Here is a 13942-nt window from a genome sequence, read left to right as displayed (position 1 = left end):
AAGACGAAATTCACTCCTACCCATTATAGGGATGGTAGATAGATTGTTCCCTTTAGTACTGAATCCAAGTCTTGAACAAGGAGCCTCACCCTCTCCTTGGCCCGAGAGAGGTTATGTTTATAGGTTGGACCTTAAACCAATTGTTCATTAGAGGATCAGTGGAACTTAAGAAATAAGATGTAGTCTCGGGGATAAAACGGTTTTTATGACCCAACCGAGATGACGAACAACCTTTGAAGGATTAGCTTACTAATCATGGTTATATTATATGAACACAAATATATCTATAGTGAGGGGAGTACAACTACGGGACTATAGTGGAATGACCCGTGAGTTAACGAATGTTGATTAACTCCATCTAAAGAGTTTAGCCAGCTAATCTCGGATCGTTGGAGCCCATGATCTATAGGTCCATTAGGTTCCCCTACTAGCTCATATGGAATAAACTTATAACAACATGATAGAATAATTCGAATTGTTCGAATTAGGTGAAGAGAGAGAAACCAACAAGTATATGTGATATAATGGTCGGTTTTTTCAATTTAGAGATACAACTTTAATATTTAAATGTGATTTAAATATCAAGAATATAAATACGTTCATATTCGGAAGCTCGGAAATAATGGAAATAGTCAAAGATGTAAAAAGTCAAAGAGTTGACTTTTGGTTTTGAAAAGTCAAACTTTGACCGACCTTATATTCAAATGTGATTTAAATTTCGAGAAAATGAATGTGGATTCATGCTCGGGAGGTCAAAATTAGTCAACATGAAAAAAATCATAAAAAGTCAAAATGTCTCCACTTAGATAGTGGATTTTGAGGTGTTGAGTTTTTATGAATTTGTTTCATGCAATTTTGCATGGCTTTTTTCTATAAATTTGGGCTTTTAATTAGGATAAAAGACTTTTGACATTTTGCCAAAATTGATTTCTAAATTTCGACTGGAAAAAATTACTATTTTTTGAGAAAAATTCAAAACCCAAACCCAACCCAAAAATCCATCTTCTATTTCCATCTCTTTCTCTCTCTCGAGTTCTTCATCCATCGGGTCCCACAACTCGGTTATGAGTCCAGAGGATAGTAAGTCAGCTCTAGTGGTTTTCCGGTTTGTGTTCGAGCGAAGATAGAAGAGTTTCGGGAACTTCAAAGGTAATATTTCAAAAAAAAATCCTAATTAATTAATTTAGGGTTGTATGTTTAATTTGTGCAATTAGAGTAAAATTGATCCTCATTTCCGCTGCGCATGCCTATTTTTCCATCACTTCAATGGGTTGGTTCAGTGAGCTTTCTCCATATTCCCTTTGATTCTAGCTTATTTTGAGTCCCACAACTCAATCTAGAGCACCAGGAGGATAGTAGGGAAGATCTTGTGGTGGTCTACACAGAGATTCGGAGGATTTAGCAGCTGAAAATAGAAATTTCGTTGGTTCGGTCAAGGTATGTTCTTAAAACCCATTATACTTTGTTTTAGCATGTTTCTTTTTAACCAAAATTAATGAATTAGAACGCTTATGGATCCTGAACTCTTCCGCTGCATGTTGGTATCAATCTAACAAAATATACCACATACATTACAGTATATTAAAAGTATACGATATGAACTATGGAATATATAAAAGCAACTACAGTATATTAAGAATATACCAGGGTTTCGCATAGTCAACTAAAAAACAAATGCTGGAATCATCTTGAAAGATTCTTTAGGTGATCCTCGAATTTTATTCATAGTAGCTTCTCGAGCATGCCAAGTTTTTTGGCAAGTTATGTCAAATCCATGCTCAATCCGAATATAATTCACTATATCTTTAAGCGTAATTGAACTACTACTATCAATGTTAATCTTCTTCTTGATGCACTCTTCAACAATAGAAAATTATGCTTGTCTATGGTCAGTCAACACAATATCTAAAGAGCATTGAATGCTCATGATTAAAACTTGCAATTATCCATGTAGATTTCTCATCATCTCCAATTGGACGAGCACGAAACGACCATTTACTTTCATCGACAAGACAATTTAGTACCAAAACTTGCTTATTTGATTTAACAGTATGGTATTGAAAGTTATCTTTAATTACAATAGCTCGCATAACATTCAACAACATATCTTTTGAAGGAAACATGTCATCAATCTTAACTTGGAAATTAGGGAAAATCTTCGACAAGTCAGTCATTTCGTAATAATGACCATCATCATCATTAATATTACTCATAGCTTCATTAAGAGATATATTATCCAAGACTATTGATTTGATAGGTTGTTTGAAAAAACAATAATCAATGAGCAAAATTTTTCAACACCACTGGAAATTAGGCAGAATAAACTATCTAACATCATTATCTTCTATAAGTTTCAAATCCTTCTTCATAAAATCCTTTGATCCAACGCACGCAAAAATCTTAATGTTACCGCAATTGCCTACATTGTTATCAACTACTAATTGTTGAAACTCAACAAAGGACATTTGATGATGAAAATCTATTTCAGCCACTTTGTAATTATCGCAATTATCTTTCTCGTTGAAACGAGTGTCATATAAAATTTGAACAGTAAGAGTACATGTAAAATGAAAGACATAATAAATCATCTATGTGGAATGATTTTAAAAATAACTCATATATCATATATATCTTAGTATACAAATAGATATAACAACAAAATCTATATATACTCAGTATATAGTAAAAAATAATAGAATACACAAATTATACAATGTATGCACAATATATACCTTATCATACAGTAAAAAATAATAGAATTCACAAACAGTGCAATGTATACACAACATTTAAATATTTCAAACTAACCAATTTCAATACTGAGGAAGAACGTCTAAAAAACTTATTGAATCTACAAATAAATAAAAATCAAAAAATTAAAAAAAAAAAAGAGTGAAAAGAATAAACGAGAAAAGACTAAAAAAAATTGCATGAAGAAAGATAAAGGGAATAAGAAGAGAATGCATGAAGAAAATTGAATTGAAAGCACAAAAAAATGAAATAAAAAAACATGAAAAACGAAGATGAAGAGGAGGGGTGGAAGAAATAATGCATGAAGACAATAGAAAAAAATGCATGAAAAAAATTGGCTAATGGAAAAAAACACAAACATTCTGTTGCCAAAAGGAGAGATGAAAAAAAACAAAAGGAAAAATGAATAAAAATAATTTTTTTACAAAAAAAAAATATATTTAAAAAGGTATTAGAATAAGAAATATCAATCTTAGACACGCGTGTCTAAACAACACATAAAGTACACCGATTATTAATGAAAAATAATAATTACACAAAAACTAATGATAAAAAAATATAAATAAAGAAAAAGGGAATAATTACACACAAACAATGATGAAAAATATATTTTTTAAAAAAAGAAAAAAGGTAAATTTATCCCAAAAGAAAATTACAAAAAGCCTTCGTTCAAAAAATACAAGGCTGAAGACATTTTTGGAAAATATAGCCGAAAAAAACAATTATTTACGTAGAAATCTATTTGAAAAAAGTCCAAAATAGTTAGGCCGGCCCATTTTAGAATTGAGCTGAGCATGGAATGTGGGAAAAGCCGAAAATATTTGGGCCGGCCCATCTAAGAATTGGACTAAATATGGAATATGGGAAAAACACGGCCCATTTTAGAAATGAGCTGAATATGAAATTGAAATGTGGGAAAAGCCCAAACTCTGGGAAGCGGACACAGCACGCGGATGTGTTTCTCATTCTCCCCCACCGCTGTTGCACTGCTTTCCGGTCCCGAATCGGAGAACAGAACAGAACAGAACCATGCAATCGCCCTCTCTTCATTTTCCCCACAACATCGCTCCTACCAAACCCCATCTCTCCCATCACTTTGTAGGACTCCATTTCACTTCCATTCCCACCAAATCCTTCTTTCCCTCTTCTCTCTTCATCTCCAATTTTCGTTTCAGTAAGAAGGCCATTCCAATACAATCCCAAAGCAAGCCTCACAACCGCAATTCAAATCCTAAACCCAAACTCAAGGGTAACAAGGAAAACGTATGGAGCGTGGATAATGAGCTCGCCAACGCCCAAAAAGAGAGGGATAGAGCAGCCAGAAGGAACCCCAAAGGTAGAAGGGTCATTAAGAGTAAGAGGAACAAAGGTGGCACAATTATGGTTTCTCGTGCTATGCTAATGGAGGTCGAAACCGTTCTTCAAACTCAGGTACTCTCTCCCCTCTCTTGATTCGGGTTCAATTGAATCTCCTAATAACGCCATGAGTCTGTTCTACTTTCAGGAACCTGTAATTAAGCCAATATGGAATACATTTGTTAGCAGTGTAAGTGGGATATGGAAAGGGGTGGGCGCCGTATTTTCTCCTATCACTGCAGAAATGGAGCCAATTGAAATTGGAAACAACAATGAAAACCTATATGATTGCTATACTCTTTCTTGTGTTGAGGACGAGCGGTCTTTATCTGGGGGGAAGACAAATCAAATCAAAAGGAGAGTAAATTGGGTGACTTTAAATCCTTACGGGGAAGGACCCCTAAACCGTGGAGATGTTTCCTCAACCTCGGAAACAATGGTAGGCGCAAGCCCAAAAAATTACTGTTTGCCAAATTTTGAGTCTTTTAATTTTGATAAAAGTGACGTCCTGGAAGACGATGTCATGGGAAATGAGCCCGGCCTTGTCTTCTTTGAGGTATGGTTCTTTTCCTTTCTCTAGTAGATTGATTCATAGATCATTTTTCTCAAATTGAGCTTATTACAAAATTGATCATTTTGCCATCTTTTGTTGCACTTGTACTGTTCACGAAATTAGTGCAGAATGCATCATAAAAGGGAACTGGGGATACTACTATCTGCAGTTTTATATAGTTTGCAGTCCTTGTTGCTGTGTACTGGTGTTTCTCAATAGATGAGATTTTTGGATATCATCTTCAACGTGTTCTATAAATTTTGCAGTTTCATTGTTTTGCATTCTGGTTCTAGTTTCATGTCATATTGGAGCTTAAATTGATCTCTATTGAGTGTTGGAAGTATTTCCTCCCTCCGGCATCATCACCGATGAACTTTGATCTCATGCCTCATCAGAACCAAAACACAATCAAACTATATTGAAATGTAAATGGCAAAAATTTACAAGATAGCCAAGAAATTTGAGGAACTTGGATCTACCTCTCTTGAGATCTCTCTCTCAAGCCCTAATTCATATACCAAAATATTATCTAACTACTCTCCTTTCTCCCCCTCTCTATTTATATAACCTAATATCATAACATAACAACTTCCCTAACTAATTACTAAGGAAGCGTTTGAGGCAAGGAGTTGGTTATTATAGTTGGGTTATAATAGTTTGTGTTTGAGGTGTAGATTATTTTAGTTTGGGTTATAATTGTATGTGTTTGAAGTGTAAACTATTTTAGTTTGAGAAGGAAATAGTAAACACTGTAGCAAAGAATAAAAAAATGATAAAATGATGAATGTAAAATAGTAAAAATTGTAGTAAATAGTAAATACTGTAGCAAATGAGAATTTTGAAATAGTGTTGATTGTAACTAATTGGAGACAAAAAATAGTATTTACCATAACAAGAGGTGGTTATTATAGACTTAGGATAGTTGTTGCCTCAAACACCCCCCTAATCTATTCTTAATATAACGCGCTAATACCATTCCTATCAAGTCTATTGTCTATGTTGTTCGATTTTACTTATTAATATTTTTTAAAAAAAAAAAATTAGTTGAACCAATTTCCACGATGAAGAATTATTTGTAGATTAACTCTAACATTTTTTTTAAAATATACATGAATGTCCAAGCCAGCTTATGCACACCTCGATTAATCCAATTTGTACCTTAACAAATGGAAATGCTTGAAGTAATAAATTTTTCTTTGCTTTTGTTGCATTTTTGTTATTCAATTTAATCCTAATGTTTTGTCTGAATGTCAAAAGTATTGATTAATATTACTGTTTCTCTCTATTTTTCTATTTGAACTAAGGCCATATCACGATCTCATTGGAAATTCCAGGATGGATCTTATTCTCGTGGTCCTGTTAACATTCCAGTGGGTGATGTTGATGATACCAATTATTACATAAATCCAACTTTCAAGTTCGAACAGGTAAGTTAAGTTTGTAAACTGCATTGTGGCTTCTTCATATATCTACTTGTTTTAAGATGACCTCCTTTTCTCTTTGTTTCAAGTCCAAGGTGAGTTCTTTTTTTCCTTTTCCTCTCTCTTTTTGATAGAAAACAATATGACATATTGACCGACTGAAGATGTACAAAAGTATGTGAGATATTCCTAAAAAGCCAGGGTGATCGTAGAAAGATTCCCAATGGCGCAAATCTGCAGTCAAAGCATATTTATAGAGTTCTGTAAATGGGGATCACCAACTAGAAGAGTCATGTTTGTTTTACATCCTAAAAAAATGTCACTGAGGTGAGTCAACCTGTTGAAAATTCCCTTTTTTCCTTCCAAACCATGATCTTCAAAGGAGAGCCACCCCTGAGAAAAGGATTCCAGCATAGCCGCCAAAGAATGTTCTGGAAATGAGTTGAAGGACGGTTGAACTGTTATTAGGAGAAACCCATCAAAGATTGAAGCATTTAAATAGCTCATGCCAATAGGTGGCCAGCATATTATCAGAAGAATAGGAACATACTATACTTACCATCTTTGCACAAAAAACACCAGCTGAGACAAAGAAAATGTCAATATTCCTTTTAGCAATTCTGTTGTATATATTGATTATTGAGCACCTCCGGAACAAAAATTCAAAGGATAACTTTTACTTTTTTGTAGGCTCTAGGTTTTCTTATGATACTAACAAGGCTTGATAGGACCATTCATCAATCTCTAAATCAGAGAACTTCCTTCAGAATTTAATAATCTGCATCCAAGGACTTTCAAAATTTGTGGGAGGACTGACAACTCCACATTAGATAACAAACTGACAGTATAGAAATAGCTTAAGGATTTCCATCTTTGAGAAAAATATTACAATATAAATTCTTCATAGATGCTCTTTCTTCAAAGTTGTAAAAGATAATATTGTAGTTATAGGGGTAAACGATCAAACCCAAAAAAGGAACCAAACTAGGGTTTATCAATCTAACATTTCAGTCGATGTCGACCAGGTGGTGTGACTAGAAAAGCACTTCCAACCAATCGACCAACATATTGTTCTTTATTATTTAAAAATAAAAAAAAAATAAGAAACACAGAGAAAAGGAGAAAAAGTTGTGATTACATCGAAGTTTTGAGAGAAAACTAGTGGTTGCTCTCAAAATTGGTGTACTGATTTCATCACTTTCTTTTTCACTCGATCTCATCATTGTTGCATGCCTCCCTTGTCTTTCTTCGATGCTTCCCTCCCACACAAGATTCTGTCTCACTCATTGTGTCAAGCTCTCAACTATGCAATAGTTGGTCAGCATGAAGCAACTGTATCATCATCAACTGGAGTGTACTATTTCTAGTTATTTACTAACTAGAACTTGAGGCTACTACGAAAGATTACTCATGAGTGGGGCACAAGTTCTATTTTGGTTCATGGTTTCTCTATACTAACTAGTACACACCAGTTCATGATGCTAAACTTGAGGCTATCTTAGTCGTTATGAAAATGCTCTCCTCCTTTCATGTCCTTCCCTATCTCCTTTCCCTTGGCCCCTCCATCTCATCTCCCTTCCCTCATTCTGTGTTTGTTTTGCTCTTCCCTCATCTTGTCTTCCTGCCCCCATTTTGGTCTTTTTGCCTCCCTGCAAGCTCTAGGCTGGAACCACAAACGATATTTTGTGGTGCTGAAAAAAATTGTTGATATTGAAGTCAACAGTGTCTAGGAAAGTAGAGCAAGGATCTCTGAGATTGGAAATATATATATGCATACATATATCTCAACAGGGCACCTATTTGCTGTTTAAGAAACAGATCGAAGAGCCTTATTCTGCTCTTTATAGTTTGAAAGAAATACTTGAGTTTGATTAGGCAAGGGGACAGATTTTTAGAAAGCAACTCCTCTTCTTAGTTGCACTTTAATCTGTTTTTCCTTTTTTTGTCTTTTTCTTTTTTTCTCCCCCTCTTTCATGTAATAGAGAATATGGCTTCTTTTTTCCCTATTTTTTTTTAACCCTTTTCAAGGAGAGAGAATTGACCAAATAAAGGATCTCTTGTCCATTTGCTCAGCTCAATTGTACGGATTCAAATAAGCTTTCAATGAAACTATGTGATTTCTGCGTAGCCTTTCAGTACACAGCGTTTAGTAACAGCATTTGTTCCATGCTGCACACTGATAAACCCCCCGATTATTCACACATATAAGAGAAAGGGTAGAAGGGGATTTACACCAAAAATCATAAGTGAGGGAGGGAATAATCAGGGGGATGGAAATTGAATAAAGATGTTGAGGGGACCACTTGGTATTGAGAGGACCACGAAATTGGTTATGAAACAGAGAGGAAGAGTCTGAGGGGTTGTGGAATATTTTGGAGAAGCTGGAGCAGCTTTTGGAGGAGAGATTTTCAGCCCCCTCGAATTGGCTGGTCTGTAGTTTCCAGCTTTTGGAGAAGCTGGGCTATTTCTCTTATTATCTTCTTGTTCTTGAGTACTGTGGATTTCCATTGTGTTCTTTCTCTTGAAGTATATAAATAAATCCATTGTGTTCTTTCTTTTGAAGTATATAAATAAATCCATTGTGTTCTTTCTCTTGAAGTATATAAATAAATCCATTGTGTTCTTTCTCTTGAAGTATATAAATAAATCCATTGTGTTCTTTCTCTTGAAGTATATAAATAAAAGTATCTTAGAGCATTGCTCTGTTTCTTGGGATTTGTCTTGTTGGGTATTTCCTGTTTGCAGATTTGGATACCTAACAACTTAGTAGTTAGTACAGAGGCATATATATTCAATTGAAGATACCAGTACATCTCAGACCTTACAACAAACAATCTTCCGAGCTCAAATGGGATGAACGGACTATGCCATCCATCCATAAACTTATCTTCTGTCTAGGATTCTATCTCGATTAATCTAGCTCATAAAAATGTTCTTTCCTCTGTCTATGAATTCTACTTCATAGAAGATACCTAACAACACATAAAGGCTTCACTTCGTTAATCAAAAATTGCACAGACTATTTGAGGTATGCACTGATCGCAAATTCAAAAGCCTTAGCAATTGGACTTGTTGGCCAGAGTCATTTTAAAAAATACCCACATTTATTATGCAAACGCGGTCGGATCTTAGTGGTGGAATGTTTGTATCCAGGGTTGTCATTAATCTTTGCAATACATTTGGATTTCTTTAGTGTGAACTAAATTTAGTTAATTGCATCTTATTTTCCTGTTTCCAATGATAGTTAGGAAGTGTGCTGATATGTGGCCATTTTAGTGTTTAGTAAAAGGCTGCCATAAAAGGCTCCGTATCGTCCATACCATTGAATTTAGTGGTGGCGGATCTGACATACAGATACTAAGAGTTGCTGTGTATGAAGAACAGTGGGTTAGCCCTGCAAATATGTCTGACATAAGGTATCTTTTTTCTCTTCTTTTCTTCACCCCTTCCACAAAGGGAATAAAGGTGAATTGGAATAGCTGAAAAACCGAGCTGAATGATCGAAACCAGCAAAGATTGAAAAAAAACCGATTAGATCGGTTTTGTAAAAAATCTGTTAAAAACCAATTAACTCCGACCGACATTTAAACCGAACCCAACGGATATATTAATATCGTATATTTTTTCTTAAAAAATATCTAAATATATAAAAAAAAAAAAAAAAATAGAAAAAGAACCAAACACGTTAAACCAAGAAAAATATTAAAGAAATAGAAAAAGAATGAAAAAAAAGAACCGGACTGGACCGTCTTAAACCAAACTCGACTGCTTTGTTTAATGCTTCGATGCTCACCCCTAAAAAGGAGATATTTTCTGTTTCTATTTTTCACTGGATTTAACAGTTTTGAATCTCTCTCTATTGTTTTTTAATATTAGTTTTCTATGGCCTTTATAACTTGAATCAGCTTCCATCGTCTTTGGCCGAAAAAAAACATCTATTAACTTTACAAATTGGTTTACTGGCGGTATGGAGTTTTATTTAATATATACGTATTAAAGCAGAACAATGGTTCTTTTGATTTTATTAGACTAGTTGGTTATAGACTAGTTTATTGTACGTCTGCCAAAGACTTGAGTAATGGGATGAGAATACTTGATTGCAAACAGTGATGTAGAGTTTGATTTGAAGCCATTTTCTCAACGGAAGCGAACCCATCCATCAGAACTTACAGGATCGTGGAAGGTGTTTGAAGTAAGCGGGACTCCAATATTTGGTGAAGAGAGTAATGCAGCCACCGTCCCTTACGTGTATCTGTGCACAGAAACGTTAAAGAAAAGGAGGTTACCAGGAAACCCAGTTTACTTTGGGGAGGAAGAAATGGACATGCAGGATGTTACCATGCTGTGGCTTCCAGGTGGTGTCACTGCTTATGTTGATGTCAAAAAGGATGGCATTCTCTGTATTGGAGTCGGTTGGTACTCAGATGAGGGTATCAACCTTGTTATGGAGAGGGATTATGGATTCGATGGGAACCTCAAGGAAGTTAGGTGGAAATCTGAATTAAAAAGAAGATGGCCTGACCCAATACCCCTTTGAATTACCTTCAAATTTTTTACTTCTCCCTCTTTAACTATTCATGTGTATGTAAGTAACAAAATACACTAAATCCATGTTCTTTTCATCCACCTCAACTCAGTTTTCTAGTTTTCTATCATATCATATCATATAGAACAATCAGCAAAATATAAATACTACAACAATATTAAATATTGCAGACCAAATTTTAACGCTTTCCACCTTCAATACAACGGTCGGATCATTATTTACTCAAGAAGCTCTTTTCCATTTGATTTCCGGTTAAACACCATCCATTCAATTAGTTCACGTTTATCAAATGCCAGTTTAAGTAAAAACAAATTATGACAGATACATCCTCAACAACAGCAAGATCAATATGAATTCCTGAAAATGAAACTCTAAAAACAATACAAATTCCAAATCTCCAATTTTGCATATTCATTCAGAAAATCAAACCATTCAACACCACCCAAACACTGTTATACGGTAAAGAATTCTCAAAACCCAAAAAAGATTTCACAGTTTGGAGAAGTACACGTTCCTCAAATTGCACCGCAGGAAATCTGGCCCGTCTTTAAATTGGCTTGATCTTGAAGTGGAGTGAAATGAGAGAAAATACAAAGCATTTCAGATCCTACAGACAAAAACAACGCATATAAGACCTAAGTGTGGAGCGTATAAAGGATAGAATGCAAGAATCTAGAGGCCTAAAGACAGATAAGAAAAGCTTCCACGTAAAAGTAATCAACATGGAAGACTAACTACTAAGCCTTACCTGAACAAGATAATAGAATATCCGCAATCCTTCAGGATCCTTGCTGCTCTGCACATCAACAAGAGATCCGATCTTAGATGTAGTGAAGGAGATATGCTCATTTCCCATCACAATCTCAAGCTCCTGTCGTCCAACCCGATCAGGTTCTGGCCAATTATTATCGTCTTCCTTCATAATCTGAACAGAGGCAACAGGAAACTAGTTAATTATTAGAGGCTCCATAAGGTGATATAAAAATGAAGCATTTGACGTCAATTAGCAAACAGACTAATTCCAAAGACATTACACAAATTACATCGTCTTCCTTCATAATCTGATCAGAGGCAAGGCAACAGTAAACTAATTATTTGGGGCTCCATAAGGTGATAAAAACGAAGCAATTCAAGGCAATCGACAAACAGACCAAATTCCAAAACACTACATCAAATACATCTCTTCCTTCATAATCAGAAACGTGCCATGTTATTCAGAGAGTAAGAAGAAAATAAAAAATAATCTCATCTTCTTTCTCATAGCTTCAGAGAAATGGAATGATGTTTCAGATCTATGAGAAATTCCATTCAATAACAGCATATGGACATCTAAAAAATCTTCAGTGGCCCTAGTGAGGTAAAATTCTTTTGAAATATTCTTTTGAGACGAGCGTGAGGCTCTTTCCAACTACAGTGCAAGGTGTGGTGCATTTCCAGTGACTTCGTTATTACAAGGTGGAGTCACAAGAGATCTTCAAGAGACAAATTACATACAAGATAGTTCAATAGGTTTCTTTATGAACTTCGATTGATCTCCCTATTTCAATTGGTGATTTCACTTGGTCATACAATAGGATCAAATTTCATCTTTCAAAAGTTAAAAGATTGTCTCACACTACTTTGGATCGTTTTCCATTCAACATGTTTTATAAATTTTGAAGTCCTATTGTTATGCCTACTGGTCTTTCTTTAAGTTTTAAGTCATAATGGAGCTTAAATTGATCTTTGTCGAGTGTCGAAAGTATTTCTTCCCTCGGACATCATACACGGTGAACTTAGATCTCATGTCTGTTTTTCAATTTTATTTAAGTTTTCTTTCTAACTTAACCAAATGTCCGTTTCCACGACGAAAAATTATTTTTTAGCTAGCCTAACAAATGGAAATGCTGGAAGTAAGGGTTTTATTACGGATGAACTAATTTGGGGAGGATTGATGTTGTTTGCCCCAGTTTTTGAAAATGATGAAGGATGGCCTTCCATCTCTCGCACCATTAATGAGACTTACTTAAAATAAGGTTCCCTTTATCAGAGCTTGAGCACGACACGAGTTGTGGACTCGAAGGCGAATACTGGGCACAACGCGAAGTCTTCAAGCTCGATAACGAGTTGTGCCGGTGACGACCTCAATGGGGAATTCCAGGATGAATCTCATTCTCGTGGTCCGGTTAACGTTCCAGAGGGCGAAGTTGATGATATCAAAGAGTGGACGAGAAAAACAGTAAAAGAACCGTATTGAAGCATTGCAAAAACACAGAAGCAATGGAGGAGAGAAACATAAAGTTCAAGAAAACATACGAAAACCCTAAAAATGACTATGCAAAGGAAACCCTAGAGACATAAAGGAAGGGACAAAATGTTGAGATCCTGACCTCGCTGTCGGAGATGATTCGACGGCATTCCCGAAGGACGGCCGGGGTGAGGTAGACTTCCTTGCGAATCATGGTGTCGTTCTTGTAGTTGGAGTTGTTAGCATAGCGAAGCTTGCCATCGGGTCGGAATTCGAACTCCAAGAATTCGTGTCCAAATTTCCCTTTGTGCCCCACATAATATCTCAAGTAAAACTCCCCGTTCTCCAAATCCTCCGCCGACATGGCACCCACCTTCAACCTTCAACCTTCAACCTTCAACCTTCTTCCCTCTTCCACTCCCGCGGCCTCTGCGACTTTAATTCTGGAAAATGTGGAGAGGCTAACTATTTTAAGAAGTCAGATAGGAATGGGCCCTTACGTTGCTGCCTTTGTTGGCCCATCAGCCCATCTACACATTACTTGGGCCTTTTCTTTGCTTGGGCTTTGTTCTAAGGGGTGTAACACTTATTTGAACTCAACTTTCACTTTTGTTCAAATTGATGAAATATTACACTTTTGTCTGAAAATGAGAATGAAAAGCTAAAAATAAAAACTAATTACTAGTATCACTCCATTGATAATTAATTTTAAAAAGAATCATATACGGAATAAAAAAAATCAAATTTCTTATAAATAGAAAATTTCAAAAAATATTTATAATTTATAGCCTTAATTTCCAAAAGTACCAAGCACTTTTGGACTTTTGCTATAAAATGTAAATATTTTTAAATATTTTTTTTTATTTAAAAAGGTCATATAGAAAAAACCACAATGTAAAATCTATCCCAAAATTTTCCATCAACCGATTCTTTACATTCTCGCTTTATTTCGGTTTCTGACAATCTTCTTGTATTCCACCAATTCCTCATTTCATTCCAATGTGCATTTGCCTACCATTGTTGTCCGTAGTTGTTTGTTACATTGATTACTCTTTTTCCCTCTTATATAATTGATAAGATATAAAATT

General features: G+C 35.2%; 2 protein-coding genes across 3 annotated transcripts; one reads left to right on the top strand and one right to left on the bottom strand.

Annotated features, from left to right (window-relative positions):
- The first annotated feature begins 3681 nt into the window (after window positions 1-3681).
- Window positions 3682-10707, top strand: LOC120073259 (dihydroorotate dehydrogenase (DUF3598)). Of its 2 annotated transcripts, none has more exons than XM_039026000.2 (5): window positions 3682-4182; window positions 4256-4663; window positions 5965-6087; window positions 9358-9497; window positions 10189-10707. In XM_039026000.2, exons 1-5 carry the CDS (start codon window positions 3781-3783, stop codon window positions 10616-10618), a joined length of 1503 nt encoding a protein of 500 aa, XP_038881928.2. In that variant the 5' UTR covers window positions 3682-3780; the 3' UTR covers window positions 10619-10707. The 2 variants fall into 2 exon arrangements, with proteins under 2 accessions (XP_038881928.2, XP_038881935.2); XM_039026007.2 differs by having other exon boundaries at window positions 3684-4182; window positions 5995-6087.
- Window positions 10708-10844: 137 nt separating this feature from the next.
- On the bottom strand, window positions 10845-13308 carry MAGO (mago nashi family protein). The gene is made up of 3 exons (XM_039026017.2): window positions 12997-13308; window positions 11376-11552; window positions 10845-11234 (listed from the first exon to the last, which is right to left on the bottom strand). Exons 1-3 carry the CDS (start codon window positions 13216-13218, stop codon window positions 11175-11177), a joined length of 459 nt encoding a protein of 152 aa, XP_038881945.1. The 5' UTR covers window positions 13219-13308; the 3' UTR covers window positions 10845-11174.
- Window positions 13309-13942: the final 634 nt, after the last annotated feature.

The sequence above is a fragment of the Benincasa hispida genome, chromosome 1 (genome assembly GCF_027475165.1).
Source record: "Benincasa hispida cultivar pf3 chromosome 1, pf3_genome.v1.1, whole genome shotgun sequence".
Lineage (NCBI taxonomy): Eukaryota > Viridiplantae > Streptophyta > Magnoliopsida > Cucurbitales > Cucurbitaceae > Benincasa > Benincasa hispida.
This window is presented reverse-complemented; position numbering and strand designations above follow the sequence as displayed.